Source organism: Corapipo altera, unplaced genomic scaffold, assembly GCF_003945725.1.
Source record: "Corapipo altera isolate COAL_440 unplaced genomic scaffold, ASM394572v1 62, whole genome shotgun sequence".
NCBI classification, from domain to species: domain Eukaryota; kingdom Metazoa; phylum Chordata; class Aves; order Passeriformes; family Pipridae; genus Corapipo; species Corapipo altera.
In genome coordinates, this window is record NW_020884894.1 from 4,638,987 (window position 1) to 4,662,179 (window position 23,193).

The 23,193-nt window shown below is 47.0% G+C and overlaps 3 protein-coding genes across 6 annotated transcripts in view; 2 read left to right on the forward strand and 1 right to left on the reverse strand.

Moving 5' to 3' along the window:
- Window positions 1-218: 218 nt before the first annotated feature.
- On the forward strand, window positions 219-5,405 carry PABPN1L (poly(A) binding protein nuclear 1 like, cytoplasmic). Of its 2 annotated transcripts, XR_003528239.1 has the most exons (9): window positions 219-276; window positions 820-994; window positions 1,117-1,225; window positions 1,689-1,753; window positions 2,195-2,301; window positions 2,374-2,461; window positions 2,564-2,694; window positions 3,079-3,255; window positions 3,370-5,405. XR_003528239.1 is itself a non-coding variant. In XM_027646726.1 (8 exons), exons 1-8 carry the CDS (start codon window positions 257-259, stop codon window positions 3,116-3,118), a joined length of 735 nt encoding a protein of 244 aa, XP_027502527.1. In that variant the 5' UTR covers window positions 219-256; the 3' UTR covers window positions 3,119-5,405. The 2 variants fall into 2 exon arrangements, 1 of the variants encoding a protein (XP_027502527.1); XM_027646726.1 differs by having other exon boundaries at window positions 3,079-5,405.
- A 127-nt stretch (window positions 5,406-5,532) lies between these two features.
- Window positions 5,533-8,961, reverse strand: TRAPPC2L (trafficking protein particle complex 2 like). The gene is made up of 5 exons (XM_027646727.1): window positions 8,851-8,961; window positions 7,455-7,627; window positions 6,646-6,733; window positions 6,463-6,542; window positions 5,533-5,694 (listed from the first exon to the last, which is right to left on the reverse strand). Exons 1-5 carry the CDS (start codon window positions 8,881-8,883, stop codon window positions 5,649-5,651), a joined length of 420 nt encoding a protein of 139 aa, XP_027502528.1. The 5' UTR covers window positions 8,884-8,961; the 3' UTR covers window positions 5,533-5,648.
- Window positions 8,953-23,193, forward strand: part of GALNS (galactosamine (N-acetyl)-6-sulfatase) — a 43,280-nt gene continuing 29,039 nt past the window's right edge. Inside the window, exons 1-9 of one of the 3 annotated variants that reach the window (XM_027646723.1) lie at window positions 8,953-9,084; window positions 12,120-12,243; window positions 13,415-13,489; window positions 14,517-14,619; window positions 16,824-16,967; window positions 17,862-17,928; window positions 18,032-18,159; window positions 18,902-19,041; window positions 20,214-20,317. In XM_027646723.1, the coding sequence (XP_027502524.1) occupies window positions 8,989-9,084; window positions 12,120-12,243; window positions 13,415-13,489; window positions 14,517-14,619; window positions 16,824-16,967; window positions 17,862-17,928; window positions 18,032-18,159; window positions 18,902-19,041; window positions 20,214-20,317 (981 nt within the window). In that variant the 5' untranslated portion in view covers window positions 8,953-8,988. Of the gene's footprint in view, window positions 9,085-10,351; window positions 10,359-12,119; window positions 12,244-13,414; window positions 13,490-14,516; window positions 14,620-16,439; window positions 16,607-16,823; window positions 16,968-17,861; window positions 17,929-18,031; window positions 18,160-18,901; window positions 19,042-20,213; window positions 20,318-23,193 lie in introns of those variants that run through there. The other 2 variants (XM_027646725.1, XM_027646724.1) reach the window with 2 other exon arrangements.

Genomic DNA, 23,193 nt, shown 5'->3' on the forward strand with positions numbered 1-23,193 from the left:
CCGGAGGGGCCACGCCTCCAGCCGCCAACGTGTGCCATCCCCAGGCGGAGGCCGCTGCCGCCCCCAGGTCTCGAACCCGCAGACCTGTCCCGGCGGGGCGGGGCCACCTCCCACGCGCTGCCGGCGCGGGGCGGGGCCTGGCGCGCGCCGCGCTCTGATTGGTCGCTGATGTGTGAAAGTGGCGCGCCGGCGCCGGGGCCGCTCGTGGTGGAGGGAAATCCGCACGTGGGCGCAGCTTCCGCCGGCTCCGCGCAGCATGTTCGGCCGTCGGGCCAGGTGAGGCCGGGGAGGGCTCCGGGACGGGCACAGCTCGGGGACAGCTACCGAGGCTCTCTCGGGATGGGGCAGGGTCGGCTTCGTGTGCACACGTGGGAGAGCATTGTCCCTCTGTGGGCTCCTCGGGGGGTAGGAGGGTGCAGGTCTACCTTTGCTGGAGGAGGCAGAGCTCCCTACTGCTCCCTCCGTTCAGCCTGAGAGTTCTGCTGGTGGCCATGTCCTGCCTTCTCTTTCCCTTCCCTGCCAGCTGGTTGGGGACTGTGCACCTGGGTTTTTGTCACTTGAGGGAAGGTGCTTCCAGTTCCCTTCTGTAGCCCTCCTGAGCTGGGCAGTGACTCAGTATGAACTGAAGACCTTTTGATTGCCCTCAGTCCTGCAGTTTTGCAGTCTTGCTGCATGGCAGACAAGCTGCATTAGTGTCACCTGTTCATCCTTCTGCTGGGAACACCCTTAGCGCCTTTGCCTGGCTGAGATTCTGCTTCAGCTTCCACGCTAAATGGCTGTTTGTTTGTTAAGTGCCTTTTTGCCCCTTGTCCTGCCCAGTCCTTTCTTCCTGGACACTTCAGACATCTGGTGGCAACACCCACTGTCCCTGGAAGCAGAGGAGGTGTCCTGGGACGTAACAGAGATGGCAGCTTTGTGTAAGGCAGCAGATGACAACTCAGACCTGAGCCACCTGGAGGGGAACAGCAAGGAGGAGTTGGCTGTGCAGGACCCAGTGAGTGCCTGCCTGGTCAGGGAACCAGTTTTCTTTGGTGCTGGAAGGAAGTAGGAAACTTTCTACACCTGGGGTGTCCCTGCTTTGTGTGCTGCTCATGCCAGTCTTGGTTTGGGATTCAGGAGCTGGAGGCCATCAAAGCCAAACTACAGGAGATTGAGAAGGAGGACGAGAAGCTGAAGGAGTTGCAGCTGGAAGCTCAGAGTCACCTGTTTATGAGCTCAGAGGCAGGTATGGGCTGTCCCTGGCTGCTGCTGTCCCCCCAGGGACACCTCTGGGGTGCAGGAGCCAGAGCATATGGCTTTGCCTCTCTGGGCACCTGGGACTGAGGGTGGGTGAGGGGGATCCAGGCATGGCATGGTGCTAATGCAGGTTATATCAGCTCTTACCTCCTACCTATGTGGGCCAAGATGCAATAAATTAATTCAATTACATTTGATTCAGGTAAGTGAGTTTAGCACCAACAGCTCCAGTAGAGGAGTCACTGAAGAGAAAAGGGGCAAGGGCATGGAGGAAGAGGCAACAGTGTGGGGATTTGGGTACACCTGGATTCGACCAGGGATCTGAGGAGCTTTGGAGTGTGGCAGCTCAGTGGTGGCCATGCTGGGGGCAGACCTGGACAAACAGACAGACATCCCTCTGCCACGTGGCTCCTGCCACTCTATCCATGACAAAGCATCCCTCCTTTCCACAGGTCTCTTCCCAAAGACAGCCAAGGAGAAGGTGGAGGCTGACCAGCGATCTATCTACGTGGGCAATGTAAGTGGGAGCCCTGGAGCAGAGCACTTCCCGCTGCCATATGTCCCAGATCCCTGGGTGAATGCTCCAGCCCTCTACCAAAGGCTGGGTTGTCCTATCCCAAATGTTCCTTCTCTGCCCAGCCCAGACTGGAAATGTGGCTCAGCCTCTCCCTGCGATTCTCATCCACTTGCAGATCCTCTGTTGCAAGTGTCAGCTCCCCAAAATACCCCTCTGGAGGCTGAGGGTTGTGTGGTATTTCTAGTTCCCTCAAAACGGGGCTGGGCTCTCTTGGATTTATGTTTCCAGGCTGGAGCACTCACTGGGAGGGTCTCCTGACCCTCAGGAAATGCTGGAGCTGTGGTGGTGAGGTGTGAGTGGAGCCAGCTGGGCCTTTTGCCTCACATGATGGGGTGTGAATCTGAGACCCATGAGCTGGGGGGGCCTGGACTGTTGTTGCAGGTGGATTACGGGGGCACGGCGGAGGAGCTGGAATCTCACTTCAACAGCTGTGGGCAGATCAACCGGGTCACGATCCTCTGTGACAAGTTCTCAGGGCACCCCAAAGGGTTAGTGCTGTGTGCAGGGGTTGGGGGTCTCCAGGGTGTCCCTGGGGCTCTGCTCACCCTGTCCCCTCCCAGGTATGCCTACATCGAGTTCGAGGAGAGGAGCTCTGTGAAGGCTGCAGTGGAGCTGGACGAGAGCATCTTCAGGGGACGAGTCATTAAGGTAAGAGCTGGGTGAGGCCCCGGGGGCTGTGCCCACCCTCCCAGCCCCAGGTGTGTTGGGCTGTGCCAAATTCCAGCTCTGACAGCCCCTCCCGCCTTCCAGGTGCTTCCCAAGAGGACCAACATGCCTGGCATCAGCACCACCGACCGTGGGGGCTACCGGGGCCACTACCACGCTCGGTGGGGAGGCTACTATGGAGGGCAGCACCCCAGGGTGCAAGGGAGGACGTACAGGTGAGTGGCTGAGCAGGGGGATTCCTTATGTATGGAGCAGAGTGTCCTTGGGATGGGGTTACTCCTTGCTCTGGCCGTGCTCAGTGTCCTGGCTTTGCATCTCTCACCGTGGCATGGATGGGGAGAAGGGAGAAAGGCTCTGGAAGGAAGAAACACCTGGAAAAACCTGCTGCTGCCCCTCTGTCCCTGGAGGGATTTGGGGGATGGTGGGTGTGCATTGCAGTCCCAGTCTTGACCAGTCCCAGAGCTGTGTCTGGCTTGATGCTTCCCTGGTTTTGGGGGTGCAGTATGGGGTAGCTGGTGCAGAAGGGTGAATCCCAGCCTTCGGAGGGGTGAGGGAGCAGGTGCCCTGTGCTTTAGGATGTTGTTTTTGTTCCTGTTTAGGGGTCGGGCAAAGCTGCTGCCTTGGTATTTTCCATACTAGAAAGGACTGGACTGCCCTGGTGATGCCAATGGGACTGAAATGAGATGGGATTGGGAGAGATTTAAAAATATGCCTATGCAAGCCAAAAAACAGATTAATTTAAAAAACGCCATCTGCCTGGCTGTGAGGATTTACTGGTGAGCCCTGTGCCAGGCTGTGGGAGGGAAGATGGAATCTGCTCCCTCCTGCCAGAATCCCAGGAGGGGCTCGTCTCACCTCAGCTCAGGGGACTGTGTTTGCTTCGAGAACAGGCTCATTCCAGAGAACACTGTCCTGGGAAGGGAAGAGCCCTCCCAGACCATCAAGTCTCCTTCTCATCCCATGGAAAAGGGCTGTCCAGGTGATCTCCACCCCACTGCTCAGCTGGGAAGCTCCCTCAGCTCTGCCAGCCCTTCCTACAGCAGCTGAGTGCTGCCTTCTCTTCTCCTAAGAAGATCTTAAAGACCTTTCCAAAGACTGTTTTCTTCTCCAAATTAATGTCTTGGTTTGCAGCTCTAGCTCTGACTGCTGGGGAGCTTTTCCTTCAGCCCTGTGGTTTCCTGGTCTTGCTCTTGGAGCCAAATGTGGTTTGGGTCTGGTTTTTTACTTGCTGCCTTTGTACATCTAGGGCAGAGAAAAAAAATCCCTTGCTAATTCTCTGGAAGCCTCTGTATCTCTGGTAGTTAAACAAGACCTGAGTGTCACAAAATCCTTCCCCCTTTTTATTTTGGAAGTCAGCAACGCCCTCTTCCCTCCCTCCTGCTTTTATTCCAAATCTACAAAGGAACTGCCAACTTATCATTTGACTTTATTTCCAGCAATAGCAGCGTCACAAAATCACCTCTGTTGTTTCAAATTTGGTCTGATTTTCCTCTTTATTCCCACCATCATTCCTGCTCTGGATTTGCATTGAGGATGGTGTGAGCCCAGCTGAGCTGGAGGATTGGGATCAAAGTGCACCACAGGGGGGACCAGGGAACAAGGTTCTGGCTCTTCCCTTTCCTGCTGATTTTGTGTTTGAGTTCTGAAACCACTTGATTTTAAAGGGAAAACTTTGTGTTAGAAGAGGCAGGGTTGGGAACACCAGCAGACAGTATTCCTGGAGGAAGTTCTGCATGGAAATGGGTTTTATTATGTAATTCTCCCGCTAATCTTTTGGGATCCTTGGTTAGGATTCCTCTAACCCAGATGCAACAGATGCAACTGACTCCTAAAGCAGCTTTTCACAGCTCAGGGGGCATTGCCAGCCTAAAAATCCCACTGATTTTTTTTTTTCCCTTTAAGATCTCTAGATTTTTATTTTTTAAAGCTTGGGGCCTTAACTCTTCATGTTGTGTTGATTTTGTGCTCAGTGCTGCAGAGACTGACCTTGATTTGAGCTACCCTTAGGCTTAGACTATAAACCAGCTTTTTCTAGTGCTTCTGTTTGGCAGGTTTGTAAATTTTTGAGACTTATTTTTTAATATAAAAACTACTTTGGAGTGTTTGGACTGTGGAAGAGGAAATGCAGAGCTGCTGTCTCTGAGTGAAAACAGTAAAGATTTTTAGATTAAAATATTTTGGGATAGCAGTGCACAGCTGTGCCCTGTGGAGGTAGTGGGAGAAGCTTGAATCTCCCCTGATTTGCCAGATTATTGCTGATTAAATGTACTTAAGTTCTGTTTGAGAAAGTATTGTAACTGTCACTTGTTTTCAAAATAAATGATCCTGCTGTGTGAACTTCATGTGCAGTTCTGGCTTTCTCCAGGCTCCCTGCATCCTCTGGAGCTGTGTGGCTCTATTTTTTTTTTTAGCTGGTTTATGTATTTTTAACTGATAAGGTGCTTGAAGCACAGGCTCCTGCCTTTCATGGGGCATGAAAGACTTGGAGTAGAAGTGTGTGAGAAGCACCGAGTAGCTGCTCAGTGCCTACTCCTGCTTGTATCACCTTGTAGTGGTGGAAGAACTTGGGATGCTTTTCCAGTCCAATTTGTGTTTTATTCTATATAAATACCTGCTATTGACTGGGGAGTCTTTAATTGGAGCAGCGGGGAGCTGGAGGGGAGGAGATGCTAGTAGAGATTAGTTTGGGATGAGCCATGCAATTGTGCAAGCCTGATGGCTTAATCCCTTGGGTGGATTTATTCCAGCTGTACCTGTGCTAGGAATCACTGTGGAGTGTGCCTGGGCTGTCTGGATGAGGTGCAAGGTGAAAACAGCAAAAAGTGAGTTACCCAAAAATCATCCTGGGAAGGGAAGATCCCAGAATTATTTGGGTTGGAAGGGACCTTTGAGCTCATCTTGTGCAGCCTGGTCTAGTGGAAGGTGTCTCTGCCCATAGCAGAGGCATGGGATGAGATAAGCTTTAAGGTCCTTTCCCACCCAAACAGTTCCATAATTCTGTGAACAGTGAATTCCGTGCTATACTCAGGTTTGCTTGAGTACAAATCCATGCAAACTTTGCAGGTGTCAAGTTTATTTTACAGATTAAAATATTACACAGACTGAAGACAATATATACATCACTGCTCCTGTACAAGGGGGATGCTCCCAACAGTGGGATGGAAAGGGTTCAGCACACCTGCATCATCATGGAGTTCACCATATTATCAAAAGCCCTGGAGAAGGAAATAAACACAGATTATTAAAGGGAGCAGCTAGTTCTGCACAGCAGAGCTTTTGTAACACCACAGTGTCTCTGCCTGGCTTTCCCTAAGCTGCACACATGGTTTTACTCTATAGCATGGTCCGTTGAGTAATTAATGACTTCTAGTTAAGCTGAGGGAAGGACAGGTCTTATCCTGGCTGCAGACCTGCCTCTGCAAAGTGTAAAAGTGGTTCTTGTCTAGGCTATAGAAACTCCCAATTCATTAAAATTCCTTGTGGGATTACAATGAGAAATGCGAAGTTCTGGCCCTCCTCACACACGAGGAATTACATGTCCTGAATGCCTGTCCTACCAAGGGATAAACCCTGGACAAGTGCAGTTGTTTACTCTTTAACCTGCTCTACTTATCTGTATTTTAATACTCAGAACCATTAAAAGACCTCTAAGATCATCGAATCCAACCATTATTTACCTATATTTTCATATTTATCTATGAAACAGGCAAATTTTTCTCCCGAAAAAATACATTTTCTTGACTTAATGTTTTTAACACCAGTTCTGAGGTGGGAGTGAGAGTTCAATATAATTTTTTTTGAGATTTTAAGTTTTCTATGAGGCAGAAATGGCCCAAAACCAACACAGCTATTCTTATTTAGGCACTTAGAGCAAACACACCTGAACTGGTCCACCACAGGGTTGGTCGTGTTAAATCACAGGTACCCTGAAAGTTCCAAAAAGGTGACAGAGACATAGGGATCAGTGTGGAAAACCCACTCACCTGGAATGGATCCGGTCCCCAGGGTTATAGAAAGGGTTACACATGATGTCTGTGTATGAATTATGCAGCTTCCGGAACATCTGAAAAGGGTTTGCAAGTGAATTAATTTCTTTGCTTCTCAGCACTGCGTGGGTAAGTGGCAGGAGCACAGGCAGTGAGGTGGCTCTGGGTTGTTGCACTTACACTGCGGATCTCGTTGTCTCGAAGGGCCGTGTTGGAGGAATCCACCACCATGACAAACTTCACCTTGGAGTTTGTCACGTAGCCATACCTGTGCAGGTGTTAAGGACTGTGCTACTGGCACACCAGGGCCTGGCAAAACCACCAAAACCAGGTTGGAATGCACTCGGAGAGAGGAAATGTGAGGAAACTTCCTCCTGAGGGGCAGCACCAATCTCTGCTCTGGTGACCAGTGACAGGACCCGAGGGAACAGCTGGAGCTGTGCCACAGGGGTTTAGGTTGGATATCAGGAAAAGGTTCTTCCCCCAGAGGGTAGTTGGGCCCTGACCAGGCTCCCAAGGGCAGTGGTCACAGCCCCAAGGCTGCCAGAGCTCAAGTAGTTGGACAATGCTCTCAGGGACAGGGTGAGATTGTTGGAGTGTCCTGTGCAGGGGCAGGGGTTGGACTTTGATGGGTCTCTTTCAACTCAGGATATTCCATGATTCTATGAAGTTCTGCCTGTAGGACTTGTTTGGGAGACCACAGAGACCTGAAGATCTAACATCAGCCAGTGGGACTGACCTGAGACACCCAGAAGAAACACCCAGTTTATTAAAACCCAGGAGCAACCTGGTCTAGTGGAAGATGTCCCTGCCCATGGCAGAGGATAGAACTGGATGGGCTTTAAGGTCCTTTCCAACCCAAACCATTCCATGATTCTATGACCCACAGGGCTGTTGAGAGTCACTCGTCCAGCAAGAGCAGGAGAAAGCAGCTCTGTGTTCGTTAAATTAAACACACCATGGCCTGGCAAAAGGCATGAGAAAGATACACTTTGTAGTCTTCAGTGGGGTAGAGGAGCCCCAGGTAGAGCTCCCTCTGGTCCACGAGGGCTTTGCCCATGGCTGAGATCTTCTCATCCACGACATCAAGGGACGTGTGCACAGTGTAGTGGAACTTCAGCTCGTTCTCCGTGGGGACACTCCGGATGTACAGGGGGTAGTTCTGAGGGAGAGAACAAATCACACTGACCAAGACCTGCCACTCCATCAGTGATGGTGCCCTGACAGTGCTTCACCCAAAGAGCTGCTGCTGTCAGGAGCTATTTAAACCATTTTATGTTCACAGCCTCCTTCACACCTTCCAGACCCTCGGTGCAGAGCTGTCCCTGTGGGAGGAGAATCATTTGCACAGGCACTGCTCAAGGCTCAGACCTCTCTGCTCCTGTCTCCTTATCCCAGCAGAGCCTGTGCCCAGCTCTTCCTGAGGAAAACCCCTCTCCTCTCCTCTCCTCTCCTCTCCTCTCCTCTCCTCTCCTGCACCTCTGCACTGCCCCTGCTCTGATTCCAGCCCATCTCAACCCCCAGTGTCTGCTCCACTCCCCCTGTATCTGTGCTGCTCCCCTCATTCCTGCTCACATCCCACAGCCTGAGCCCCTGTCCAGTTCTCCTCTCAGTGACCCCACAACCTCACTGGCCCCACAGCCCTGGTTCTGTTCCCCTCACTCCTGCTCAGGGATCAAAACCTGGGACCCAGTCCCTTTCCCCTCCTCAGGCCCCATGACCTCACCTGATCCCACAGCTCAACCTGGACCCACTCTGGCCCTATAACCCCCCCCCATCCCCTAACCCCCTCAGGCCCCAAAACTAGAGCCCCAGCCCTTCTCCCCTCACCCTTTCCAGACCTCACAGCTCCACCTGACCCCCCTTTTCCCCTCAGCCCCACAGCTTAAGCCCTGGCCCCTCTTCCGTCCTCAGGCCCTATGACACGACCCCACCTGGCCCCACTGCCCCACTCAGGACCCCACAGCTCCACCTGGCCCTACTCGGACCCCACACCTTGAGCCTCAAACCCTAATCCCTGATCAGGCCCCATGACCCCACCTGGATGCACTCTGGCCCTACAACCCCCCAGGGCCCTCCTGTCCCCCTCAGGCCCCAAATCCGGAGGCCCAGCCCCTCTTCCTTCCTCCAATCCCATGACTCCACCTGATCCCCCTTTCCCCCTCATGCTCCACGCCCTGAGGCCCAGCCTCTCACCCCTCCTCGAACCCCACCTGACCTCGCTGCCCCCCTCAGACTCCACTGCCCGAGCCCCAGGCCCCACAGCTGCCGGTGACTCCCTGTTCCCCTCAGACCCAACATCCCTCTCCCCACCCCTGATCAGGGCCCATGACTCTACCTGGCCCCGCTGTCCCCCTCACGCGCCCCGGCCCGTTCCCCCCGCACCTCCTTGGCGATCACGGCGATACAAACCGCCATGTTGCGCCGCCTCTCCCGCCGGTCACGTGGCTCGCCGGGGGCGCGCGGGGGGGGCGCGGTCACGTGTCCCGCCGCGGGTCACGTGGTGCGCGGGGTCCCGTTGCCATGGCGAGCGCGGCGCTGCGGCCGCTGTGCCTGTGCTGGGCCCTGGGGGCCGCCGCCGCCGCCGCCCCCAACATCCTCCTGCTCCTCATGGACGACGTGAGCGGGGGCACGGGACGGGCACCGGGGGGCCGTGTCACCCCCGAGGGAGGGACCCCGCGGGGCCGCGACACGCAGGGACGGGGGGGTGAGGGTGCAGGGAGGGGGTGGTGAGGGGTCTGGAGCATCTCCCTGGTGAGGAGAGACCGCGGGAGCTGGGCCTGGGTAGTCTAGAGAAAGGAAAACTTAGAGAGGGGATCCCATCTCTCCGTACAGATATCTCCATGGGGTGTCGGGATGGTCCCGGACTCTGTTCAGTCTCAGACTCTGTCCTGTCAACGACAGGAAGAGGAGCAATGGCCATAAATTAAAATACAAGAAGTTCCACCTCAAAATGAGGAAGAACTTCTTTATGTTGATGGTGGCAGAGCACTGGAACAGCTGCCCGGGGAAAGCCTGGAGTCTCCTTCTCTGGAGACATCCCAAACCCACCTGGACATGTTCCTGTGTCACCTGCTCCAGGTGACCCTGCCTTGGACTGGATGATCTCCAGAGATGCCTTCCAACCATTCTGTGATTCTGTGATGTTGGTCACTGTGAGGGGGTTGGTGGCCATGGGAGAGCTGAGTGCTTGTCCCCAGAGGTGGGTTCTGGGAAGGGCTCAATGTGGGACCCGAGGGAACGCCTGGAGCTGTGTCAGGGGAAGGTTAGGTTGGATATCAGGAAAAGGTTCTTCCCCCAGAGGGTGGTCGGGCACTGAACAGGCTCCCCAGGGCAGTGGTCATGGCCCAAAGGCTGCCAGAGCTCAAGGAGTATTTGGACAGTGCTCTCAGGGACAGGGTGGGTTTGCTGGGGTGTCCTGTGCAGGTCCCATGTTGGATTTTGATGATCCCTGTGGGTCCTTTCCAACTCAGGATATTCTGAGGGAAATTGGAGCCTCAGCTTCATAGAGTGCTTGTTGTGGGGGACAGGCTGGGGGGCTTGTGGTAAGGTGGGGGCTCTTCATAGAATCATGGAATAGTTTCGGTTGGAAGGGACCTTCAAGACCATCTCATTGCAACCCCCTGCCTTGGGCAGGAACACCTTCCACTAGACGTGGTCGCTCCAAGCCCCGTCTAACCTGGCCTTGGACACTTCCAGGGCTGGGACAGCCACAGCTTGTTTTTTCAGACTTGTGTTTTCAGTGTGTCTTGAGCATTTCTTTGCTTTCTGTGCTCACTAGAGCTCTGTCTCACTGACTCTCACGGAGCAGAGCTCTCCCTGATGTGCACAGTCCTGCTTAGTCACAGTTTCCAGGCCTACACATCATCCTTTCCAGGTGTTGTGGTCTCCCTGTGCCCCATCTGTGCCGTATTCCAGCCGCGGGACAGCTCAGGAGTGGGGGCTGTGCTGTGATTCATGGTCAGAGCTCCCTAGCACATGGTTCAGGCACAGTCTGTGTGATATCTAGGAAAGTTTGAGTAAAATAAGCTGGAATATTTGAGTAAGTTTGGCTCTGAAAGTCACTGTGGTCTGGTCTTTCTTGAGTCCTTCCCAGGTTTTGTGTAAAAAGTGATGGAGAAATGAAAGGAAGGCCCAGACTCAGCATATTCCTATCCTCTCCTTCACTGCCCCAGGTGACCTCTCCTTATTCCTTGTGTGTGGATGTCCTGAAAACAAACAAGATTTCTCTGAGCTATTAAGTCAAACCTTTTGGAATTTGAAATTAAGAAATACCTTATCTAAAAATCTAATCATCTTGTCTGTTCTTCCTTTCATAATGTTTGAGCAATTCACAGTCCTTGGGAAAGGATTCAACAGTAAATATTGCAAAATGGGTGTCTTGGTGATTTTTAAACCTAGATAGACTCATCCTGAAGTTAAAGCTTGGCTTTGTAGCCTACACAAGGAATTGTGGCAATTGTGGTGGATGGAGTTGCAGTAGCAGCAAATAAGGTGCATCTACAAGTATGGACAAAAAAACTCCAACACATTTCAGGAAAAATTTTAAAAATCCACACTTGCCTCCTGAAAAACTAAACAAGAAGAGGAGTAATTACACTAATCTTTGCTCTCTGAACTGGGTGGGGAAAAAAGTGCAATAAATCATTAAAGAGCAAAATTAATCACAGATTTGTTTCCAGCTGAAAGTGTTTTTGCTTTTGCCCCCTTGGCCATATGGATAAGGAAATATATCAGTTTCCAGCACGTTCAGGTCTCTGCTATCTTCCTGGTTTGCTTCTCTCCTAATATTTTCATGTCATCTTCCAGATGATGATTTCCTAAAGATCTCCATACATCCTGCCCTCTGTGTCTGTTGCTCACCTGAGACACACCTGAGCTAAAGGAATCTGTTGCCTTTTTAAAGCACAATATAATCGCTGGCACTTGTGGTGCCTAATGGTTCATTAAGCTGTTCCCTTCAAGAACCTTCTGCCTCTATTTGTGTTTTTCCCAGTAATGGTTTTCAGCACAGAATACAGACACTGTGATGGGAATTTTATGGTTCTCCTGGCGCGTGACCCCTCGGAATTAGGAGGAAGAACAGGGTGAAACCACAGATAAGCAGAGGGACATGTGATGCCTCTGGCAGGTTTCTCTCCTCTTGCTTTAAAACAAATACTTCCTTGTTTTTGCTGCAGTGCTGCTTTTGAGTTTAGACCTTTTCCTTGTGTGTCTAGTTCCTTATATACAGAGGGATAGATCCAGAGGCTGAAATGGAATCTTGGGTCCAGCACAAAGCAGCGACTGAAGGGTCGGTTGTGGCAGTTGTACAACACCAAGTATATCATGTGTAACTTCCTCTGTCTCCCTGCTCTGTGTGCTTCAGGCCTTTGAGTAACAGTGAAGGCAATGGGGATCTTACAAGTGGTTTAGTACCTGTTAGTAAGTCATTTAATCTCATGTGTGCCTCAGTTTCCCATCCACTAGGGAAAAGAGCAAGAGTTCCCTGTTTCACAGGGTTGGGAAAGATCCTTTCTATCATATTTGGAAGGCTCTGAGTAGGGAGATGAGCACTGTAAAAATTTATAAATTAAGGGATATGTTATGTGGGCTCAGAAACATTGTGGTTGTGGCAAAGGACTTTAACATCTTTTGGTGTGCTCTTTTTACAGATGGGTTGGGGGGATTTAGGGGCTTTTGGAGAGCCTTCTAAGGAAACTCCTAACCTGGACCAGATGGCTGCAGAAGGGATGCTGTTTCTGGATTTTTATACTGCCAACCCCCTCTGCTCTCCCTGTAAGTAAACTGGAGTTTTAAACCATATAAGCACAAGAAACATCTTATTTTGGGAAGTTTGGGGTGTTCGCCAGGCTCTGACACGAACTCACAACCAAACCCTCAGGCCAGAGTTTGGATTTGCTGCTTTGATCTTGCCTTTTGCTCCCTTTTTATTTATGTTTTGATTGGAAAACCTACAATCTTTAGTTCATGCAAAGCACTGGTGCAATGATCACATCAGCCCAGCTAAAAGAATTTTTAAACTGTTACAGTTCAATATTCCAGCCCCAGTCATTGCATTTTTAAATCTTTCTTGTTTTGAGATAAACAAAACAGAATCTAAACTGTTGCTGAACATATTTTGTCTGATTCTGTTGGCTATGGTGAAGAAAGGCAGCAGGTTGTGTCCCGTTTTTGACCCTGGTGACTTGGAGATTCTTGAGACAGGGACAAGAGATAAAAGAAACGTTTGGGTCTGGGAGACACAGATATTTTTATCCTTATTCTTTTTTTCTGTGAGGTGGTTTCTTTTTTTCCTTTCTTTCCCTCAAACCTGATTAGCTGCCAATAACTGAAACAGAAATGAGGACCAGGGGCTTTTTATTTGGGCTTTCATTTAGGACATCACTTGACAGTGTGTTGATGACATCCCTGCTCAGAAAAGGCATTTAAAATATGCTGAAATCCCGCTAAGTCCGATGGTGGGACTGAATATGCTTAAGTTAAACATCTATTTAAATGTTCCCTGCAGTCAGGACTTGATTTTACTGTCAAAGCTGGACAGCTCTTTATATTTCATGATTTTTGTTCAGTCAAGCTTGAAAACTTAGCCTTGAGCATCTAATCAGTTTGTGCTATGATTTCTTCTTAAACATATTATATATATATATATGACTGAGATGTAAGTGTTGCTACATTGACTATTCAAAATAATGACTCTTCAGCAGTGGATAATTTAATAAAGAGGCCAAATTTCACTCGGATTTGTCCTGGAATAACTCAAATGGTGTGTCAGAACCTGGTTCACTGGAGAGGGGAGTTGCTGCCAGTTCTGATGCGAGTGATTCAGTGCTGGCTGTGGCAAGAGGACACTGACAAACTTCTGTCAGTGTTCTGGCCTCAGTCTTCATACAACAATGTTAATATTAGGCAAAGAATGCATGTAAATGAATGTTTTTGTTATTTGCAGCAAGGGCAGCGCTGCTGACAGGCCGACTCCCAGTCAGGAATGGCTTTTACACGACCAATGCACATGCCAGGAATGGTAGGAGCTTCATCCCTGATTTCCCTCCCTCTCCTGATTTCCCTCTGTGCCTTGGAGGAAGTTTAGCTTTGAACAAAGCCTTGGCTCGGGGATCTTCCCCTATGGATCCTCCAGAGTGGCACGGAAAGATTACCCTGTTAACTGCTGGTAATAAGCGTGAAATTTATTGCTTCCTCCTCATCAAGCAGAAAAACCTCCTCGAATTAAGAGGCATAAACAAGGCTGGTTGATCCATTTGCTACTACTGGCTGAGAAACGTTTCCTCCAGGCAGTGGAATTGGGGTCTGGTGAAGGAAAAGTCACGTGGGGTGTGTGTTGACACCCAGAGGAAAGAACAGGCTGCTCACAGTTTTATTCAGCAACCAGTTTTCTAACCATTTTGAACCTTTTCTGTTTCTTAATTTCCGATTTTTTTCATCATTTTGAACCATTTCTAACCTTGGCAGTTCTATAGGGCTCGTGCCTGTGATGATTCCAGGGAAGATCCCTGGATTGATTTTTTGGTTCCAGTGTGACAAATGCCACATGCTGGGACACGTGTGGGCCAGAATCAGTAGCCAAGGACTGATTCCTACCAAACACCAAGTTACACCCGAGATTCACAAAGGCCAGAGAACTGTGGACTCAGAGAGACTTATTTCTTTTGGTTCTTGTATTATGAGCAAATTTATTGGTTATTTGATTTAGGAAAAGAATGCCTTCATTGTAGAAAATATAAAGCAAATTTACAATATAAATACAACACCTAAAGCACCTGATTTTTTTATGATTCTCCCTTTCAAGGCTCTCACCTTTATGGCAGCTCCCTTTATTATTTGCTCTGATGCACAAGTGGGTAGAGATGTCCTTTTGATCTCTCTGGATCAATTTGTTTTCTTTTGAGGACTTCCAAGGAGTGACATTGCTGGGACTCTAAATTAATTCCTATTTCTGACCCAGTAACACTGCTATTAATGTTAAGTACCATTTACTGTTTGCTCTAATATTTTTAAGAGTCAGAAAGCTGGTTTTTATTTGTTTTCCACAGCATACACACCACAGGATATAGTAGGAGGAATCCAAGATTCTGAATTACTGCTTCCAGAGCTCCTGAAGAAAGCTGGGTACATCAATAAGATCATTGGCAAATGGTAAATGTATTTGAAGAACTCTTGCTTTGAGATTTCAGTTTGTGTGTGCTGGGGAGGAACAGCAGAAAAAACGGAATTACAGAAAAAAACCCCTGTTTTGAAGTTTAAATGTCCAACTTTGGAATCTGTGGTGGATCTTCCCCCCTGCTGGGATCAATTTCTGAGTTGAGTGTTGCCATTACATCTTCATATGAAGAGTTGAAGGGGTTTTTATGTGTATATATATATTTATAAACTCTTTAACTGCTTTCATCCGTGTCTCACACCACTTAATTTAATCAAAAGCCACCAAGATTTTATTTGGAATTTGCTCGAGCACCCACATGCTTTTTATCTTTGACTCTTGCTATATTTATGTGAATAAACTGAATTCTGGTGGAAAGTAATGGGATACAATTTATTTAACAGTTTCATTAACAAGTTAGGAAAGAGCAAGTCTGAAACATGGTCGGATTCACCTGCTGGAATTGGGAAGAAAGCAAACCACCCTAAGACAGTGAATTATTTATCACCACAAATCCATGCAGGAGAGTGGCCGTGAAGAATCGGCTCAGTGGGCTGGATGCAATAAGATGCAGTTCAGTGCTAATAAATGTAAATTCATACACCCAGGGAAAAGGAATAAACAAGGCAAATACAGATTGGTTCCAGTTATTTGGGAAAAGGCAAATCTGGAAGGACTTGCAGCTGTTAGCAGGGATGTGACTAAGTGGGAATGTGCAGTGCACTATTATGCAGCCAAAAAATGTTGTCCTGGACAGGACTGGTCTTGATGCTGAACAGCAACAGGCTCTGGCTTTTGTGCACATCTCCTGCTCCCTAGAAAGGTGTAAAGACATGCAGTGTACAGTAGTTAAATTGGAGTCTCATCCTGGTCACACAGAGAATTTTAAGGCTTGTAAAGATTTTTAAGTTTTCCAGCAGGAGATTTTTATATTGTTTCATCATCCCTTCTAAAAACTTTTCAGGGTGTCCTATAATTAAACCAAGTTCCATGGTTTAATTATAAATTTGCAAGTCAAGTATTTTCCATGACCATTTCAGAATTTGTTGTGTTTCATTGAATCTGTTTCTGGTTTTTGTGTTGTGAAAGGGAGAGAATAATCTGCATCTCAGTCATTCTTTAATATCTCTGTAAGTTCTCTTAGGACTTTCTTAGAATAAGATGTTTTTCCATATCACCTGTTGTAGAAACAACCAGGAATAGCTTTGTATTCTCATGTTTATAAATGAGGAAAGGATGGAATCCTGCAGATTGGACTTGCAGTGATTGTTACATCACCAAGCCATGATCAGAGTTGGAATGATGATTATTTCCTATTATAACTTAGTTTGGAATAGCCCACAGTAACTCCGTGGATTGTTTTACTTCAGGGAGTGCATTTTATGCCCTTAATGTTTAGAAGGTGCAGAGGGTTTTGGCACAAAGTGGACAGGATGCAGATGTAGGATTCTGAGTGGAAGCTGGAATGATTAAATAAGCATTAAGATGCAAAGATTCCCTTTAGTGGCAGAGAGGATAGGCATTCTATATCTTCAAGATGGTATGAATGAAGGAAATGTAGAATTTTCAGTACAAAAATTGGAGATTAGAGAGGAGCTTCATCTTGAAGTTAAGGATGGAGAATTTTCAAGCTGCACAGTGGAGAGGAGCTGTCATAAGGAGTAGCTAAATGTGTTTTATGTCCACATGTGCGCATAAAAAAACTCATTTCATTTACATTCAGGTCTCTTTGTACCATTTTGGCAGCATGAATACTCCATAAATGGCATGCAGATAAAATGGTGCATTTCATGAGCTTTGCCTTTTGTTTTTACAGCTCAGGAGTATAAAAATGACTTGTCATAGATCAGAATCCTTGAGTAAAACATTATGTGCATCTCTGCAGTGGTTTTGAGCAGTGTAGTCCCTCAGTGCTGATCATCAGACAGCATGAGAGAAGACACCAATGGAAGGAAATAAAGAGAAACAAAGATTGGACAGTAGGTAAAATGGGATATATGTAAGCATTGGGGTGAGTCCACATGGATGTGCTTTCAACAAGTGTGAGACAGATCAAGACACTGCTCTGGAGTCATTTATTTGATTGAAATGCTTTAAGTTTTTTCTTCTTAAAGATTGTTTCCTTGCATGCCATTCTGATGAGATTATTACTTGCTTCTTTGCAGCAGAATTTTAACTCGTTTGTTGCTTTTGTTTCCAGGCACTTGGGGCACCGGCCTCAGTTCCACCCCTTGAAACACGGGTTTGACGAATGGTTTGGTTCCCCAAACTGCCATTTTGGACCTTATGATAACAGAGAGCTCCCCAACATCCCTGTGTATAGGGACTGGGAAATGATTGGCAGGTAATTCAGCTCCTTGCCTGGGGATGTTATTTTCTGGGCTCTCCCTGAAGCCAGGTTGGATGGGGCTTGGAGCAACCTGGTCTAGTGGAAGGTGACCCTGCCCATGGCAGGAGTTTGGAAATGGATGGGCTTTAAGGTTCCTTCCAACCCAAACCATTCTTTGATTCCATGATTCTAGGATTGATAAAGGTCTGAGTACCAAGTTGCATGTGGACCATGTAGGGATGTGGTGCTCCTGAGTGCTGCCCTCCCAGAGCTGTTTGCTCATCCCCTTGCACCCTAAAAGCTTCCTGTGATGATTTCATTCCACTGCTCTTGGAAGCTGGTTCCATTCTGTACTGAAAGACTTCTTTGTTCCTTCTTTTCCTGTTTGGAATAACATTTTGCCTGTTTGCATAACACCATTCCATGTTCCAAGTCTGCAGTCCGTGCCCTTCTTGTCCATTCATTTTTGACCCTGGTATCGTCTTATTTCTCTGCTGTTATTCTCATGTTCTGCTTCCAGGATTTCTCTGTCTCGCTGGAAGTTGTTGTGTACTTCTCACAATTCTACTCACATTTGAAACAGCTCTCTATGATGGAGCACGAGATCTTTAATCATATTGCCCCTATTCCAACAGCTTAACAGTAAAAGACCAGTCCCTCAGGTTTGTCCAGAAACTTGAAGTCATCATTAATTTGGTTCGAGCTGTCACAGTTTGGTTCAGTGTCACTGCTTTCTCCCATAAGAAAAGTTATAGTGACATATTTTTAATATCTGAAGTGAGTTTGCTGTATAGCAGCTGTGACTTATTTGTCACCTACTTACAAAGCAAATAAAGGGGAAAAAATCCTTTTTATGTTGTATATTCCTTAGGATTGATTTTTTGTCTCTCTGATTCATTTTATTTTAAGATACTATGACGATTTCAAAATTGATCTGAAGACGGGTGAAGCCAACTTGACTCAGCTCTACCTGCAGGTACTATTTTAATCCTGGTTTCTAAGCCACGGTGACTTTACGCTTCTTTTTTCAGAGAGATTTAGACTGTAGAGGATAAATTAATTTTTATTGTTGTTTACAGGAAGCTCTCGATTTTATTAGCAAGCAGCAGACCAGCCAGCAGCCTTTCTTTTTATACTGGGCAATTGATGCTACCCACGCTCCTGTTTATGCCTCCAAACAGTTCCTGGGCACCAGTCAGAGGGGACTGTAAGTCCTGCTTTAGTGGATGTTAGTTTTACTGGGTTTTTTTAATTAATACTTCATGCCACAGAAACATAAAACCTAAGCAGTGTTTGTTAGGTCCAAGTATAAAGCTAATTTCTCAAAAGTGTAGTGTGTGTGTGCTGAAATGCATTATTTAGTAGCACTTTGCTTGGATTGTTCTTTAATAATTTTTGCACTAATCTGAAATTAAGATCATGTGACCAAAACGGGGGAGAGGGGGAGTTTAAGCTCCTTTGCCAGTTGTGTGAGGACTGAAATGCTGTATGTGGCACAGATGACTTTTAGAAGGCTGTTGTATGATTAGTGCCTGTTTTAAAAGCCCGTAAATCAGACCAGCAAGTAGAAAAATCCAATTTAAAGGAGGCAAAAAGCTCTGTGGACACTGTGAGCTTAGAGCACTGAGAGTTTCAAACCAAGAGGCAATACTCTGTTATTACCTTCCAGTTTATGGCAAAGTAGGTTTGCCTATATTTATAAATTTTGTAGCTAAATTTATACCAGTTACTGGTCTCTGTCCACGAGTGGCTCACACATGAACAAATTCTGACTCTTAATACCCCAGAGAGGTTGTTCTTTGCAGGTAAAAGGCACAAGGTTTGCAGTGACAGCTGAAAACTTTATTCTCTGATGCATAAGAGAAGGATTTCTGCAGCACAGGTATAAATTAAGTCCACTAAATGCATTTTTTGCTGCTTTTAATGTTTTGCATGCCCTTTTGGCTCAGGTATGGGGATGCTGTGAGAGAAATCGATGATAGCATTGGAAAAATCCTGAGACACCTCCAGCAGCTGGGGATCAGTGAGAACACCTTCGTGTTTTTCACCTCAGATAACGGGGCCGCTCTCATTTCAGCTCCCAAACAAGGTGAGTCTGAGGTGAACAAACCTGGGCTGGAGTTCAGAAATCAATTAAATCTTCATGTCTGAGGGGGAAAAACACCTGTACGTGGGGTTCTCCTTTATGCAGTTGGGAGAAGCCTCAAAATTCAGAGTATTTATGCTTAGAATAACTTGTGTTCATTACTTCTGCTCATTGTTGGAGGGGGTATCCCTGTTTAAATGGACTTTCTCCAGCCCTGATGTTGCCATTACCTGTGTGTGTTTCCACTCAGGGAGTGACTATTTTGTAATTTAGGACCAGGCCCACTGACTTAGCAGGGTGTTAACTCCTGCTCTGCCAAATGCATATTTGAGCTTTCTGAGTAGTTACAGAGAGTTCAAGAGTCCCTCATTCTTTACCTCTCATGAAAAATATTAAGAAGAAAAACTATTTTGGGTACTTCACAAGTTTTGCTTTTGTTTAAGTGGTTGTTTCTCTGAAACAGATCATTGCAAATTGATTTTCTAACCCACTCTCTCCTGTTTGGAGGCAGGATGTCTTGTGGTTGTGGGACCACAGAGCAGAGGGTATCCTGAATTCTGATTTCAGCTCAACCACTGTGTTTGACTTTGGGTGACCTGGAATCAGTGATGAAACCTCCCTGTTTGTTCCTTGGCAGGTTGAGCTCCAAGGTTGGGTTAAAACCCCAGATATTCCTGAAAAGCCCTTGTCATCACTAAGAGTGAACATTCAGGGAATTCAGGATTATTTTTCTCACTCTTGTACCTTCATCTAATACTGCTCTGATATTTTAAAATTTAAAATCATTATGAAAAAAATACTGTTTCTGCCTGAAAGTGGTAGATCTCCTTTAGTTACAGACAGCAGTTAACACCCTTAAAGGAAAGGAAAAACAACAAGTTATTTCCTGTTTGTTTGGGTTTCGGTTTTTTAGTTTGGTTTTTGATAGCGAGGTGTGTTTCTGCACTTTCTCCCTGTGCTGAAAAGAGAGTCCTAAAATTTCATCACAAATGGATATTGAAAAAAAACCCAACAACTAAAAACCAAGAAAATAATAACAAAAAACCCAACTCTGGACATGTTATTTGAAGAAGCATTCATGCAGAAATGAAAATTCATTTAAACCCAGCCTAGCTGAGTGTCCCATTTGGAATACTGGTATTCTGTGGGGGTTATGGCTTCTTTTCTCTGTCTAGGAGGAAGCAATGGGCCTTTTCTGTGTGGCAAACAAACCACCTTTGAGGGTGGCATGAGAGAACCAGCAATTGCTTGGTGGCCTGGCCATATCCCTGCAGGAGGGGTGAGTATCTGCTTTGAGCAGTTCTCAGCAGCCTTAGGTGGACTTCCTGAGTTCACTGGGCTTTGCTTCATACTTTTAACATGCCCAATGTGTCAGTCCGGATGTTTATGTAAATAAGGAGTTGATACTGCCCCAGAAAACAGTGCCATTTTTGTTATTAGTGCAAATTTGCATCTACAGTGTCTGTGATCAACACCCAACCAGGGTCTGGGCTTGTTTTCCTGCTCTGTTTAAACCCTTTACTCTTTCAGACCACAATATTTTTCATGTGTTTGAACAAATTGGGGTATAAAGACACATTACTAATGTGTGTCCCATTCCAGAGCAGGAGTGCGTTACTCACATTCTCCATGCCCTGAGGTACCAATGATTTGACCCTCATAGCTCTCACTTTGGTATTTAATAAAAGTTCCATTCAGGGAGGTTTAGCCACCAGATTATTGCACTTCCCTGCCTGTACACAAATGCAGATACGATCACTTCAAAACAACCCTCCAGTGGCGCTGCCAGCCCCTCTTGTCCCAGCTCTCATTATAGAAGGATGCAATCAATCCTGCTGCAGGCCGGGTTCACAGCAATAACACAGCTCCCTCCCCTTTGTGAGCATCTCTCATCCCTGAAGAAAGTGATACTTCATTAACTGACCACCGTGCTTAAGCCTGCAAACTATTCATAAATAAAACATTTTTCTAAGTTGCATTCCATTTGGGGGGGTTTAATTGAGTCAGGATAATGATAATTTATCATTTACATTTAAGAGGGACCAACAGGCAGCTCAGATCTGCAGCTGAGGGCAGGGGTATAGTTTGGTTTCACCATTTGCAAAGAGTTCACCAAACCTACTAAGGATGGTTTATTATTTTTCTAATTTGAAATGAAAACAGTCTTTTTGTTTAAATTTAAACATTTCCATAAAGCCTTTGCAAGCCAAGTACAACAGCCCTGGGCTAGCAAAGAAGAACATGAAACTGCAGCTGACTGTTTGGTTTTCTGGGTCCAAACTAAATAATGTGCTAAAAGTAAACATGCATTATAAATGGGGACAAGAAAATACCCACATTTAAAAATTCTTTCCATTGTAGTAACTCTGAGGATAATTAAGAACAGGAGTAGAGAGATCCTTATGCCTGCTTCTTTTCTGCCTGGGCCTGGCTGGGACCCCTCTCACAGGTAGTTTTTGGCATGTGGCACAGGGGGGAAGCTCCAAATGTTCTTGGTGGCCTGGGGTGATGCATGGCTTCTTGCCTGAGGCCATGCTGGGAGCTGCTGCTTGAATTCCTGGGAGTTGAACTCCTGCATTGCTGGGCAGAGTCGAGGTGTCTGCAGGGTGGGCTGAGAGAGTGATCTGGAGAGTGTGCCTGGAGCTCACTGCGGCAGGGATGCACCCAAAATCCCTCCTCCACCATGCTGACATCACCTTTAAGCATGTGCTTAGCTTTAAATCCTTATTATCCCAGTCTCCAGTTCAGGATGCTTCCTGCCAGGTGTGTGCATGGGCTCCCAGGTGTCCTCTTGGACTCTGTGTCCTTGCAAAGCCAGTTCTGATCTCTGGCCCTGTCCCCAGGGACAGAGTTAAACCCTGTGTGATGCTACTGCTCAGTAAATATGTGATAGATACTTATGTGTGTTTTCTGCTTGTGTTCTTGCCATCGAGGCTCCAGCCTGGTCCCCTCAGCAGCACTGACCAAAGGTGAGAGGTTTGGCTTTGCTTGTGTATGATACAGCTCACAATGGCACTCACTGCTCCACAAGTGCCTCTGTCACTCACAAAGTGAAGAGGCACGTATTTGGTAGTACATTTTTGGCTTCTTTCCTGTGTCCTGCAAAATCTGTAGCTTCAACATCCTCTTGACTGTGAGTTTTAACTCCTCAACCTAAGCCCTGTGCACCCCAAGTAGTGGTAAAATGTGGTAAAACTCCTTCGAAGTCTCTTACTGCAACCTGGGATAGTGGAAGGTGCCCCTGCCCATGGCAGGGAGTGGAATGAGATGGGCTTTGAGGTCCCTTGCAACCCAAACCATTCCATGATTTTATCTGGCAGTTTATTAATAATCTTATTGGTTTTATTTAAGCATTTGGGTGCTTAAATAAAGGAGCACCTTTTGATTTAAACAAAAGAAGTGAAGTGACAGGACTGTGAGCACCTGACAGGATATGGATAGAGGTTGGGATAATTGGTGCAGTTGGCTGATTTGCAGGTTTTTGGAGGAGGAAGATGCCTTGGGAATGCATGTTGCTCTTGGCATCAACATTCAGTGAATTCTGGTCCCCCATCAGGAATATTTATTCACACACAAACAGCCTTTCTGCAGTTTCCTCCTTGGCTACGTTTTCCAGGTGAATTCACAACAAATCAGCATTTCAGCATTCCCCACACCACATCTGCCTTCTGGAAGGATCCAGCTGGAAAAAAAAAAGTCATATTCTGTTGGTATTTGAATCCTCCTCCTCTCTCCCCTCGCCCTCCTCCCCTTCCTCTCTCGTGCCTGCTTCCTGAAGGAGAAAAGAACATATCAACCCAAAGACAGCATTGCAACCTTTTCTTCCCTATCTCCCATGGGGCGCAAATTGAAATTGAATTAGACAGGGATATCAGGTCTGCTCGCTGTGATAACTGTAAAAGGATTTTATTTAAAAACACCCTGACATTTGTTCACCCAGTTTCAAATATTTAGCTTTCCTCCTTTCCATTCCTGGCGGGGGCGACTTTATTAATTGTCGCCTTTGATTCAGAGTTAAAGCTTGAAAGCTCTGATAACAGCACTGGGGACTATTTCTTCCAGCGACGTGGCCCACAGCAAAAGGATTTCATTTTCTTAAAGACGTTATGTGTATACTGAGAGTTTATTAAAAAGAAGGGGGGGAAAGAGGGGGGA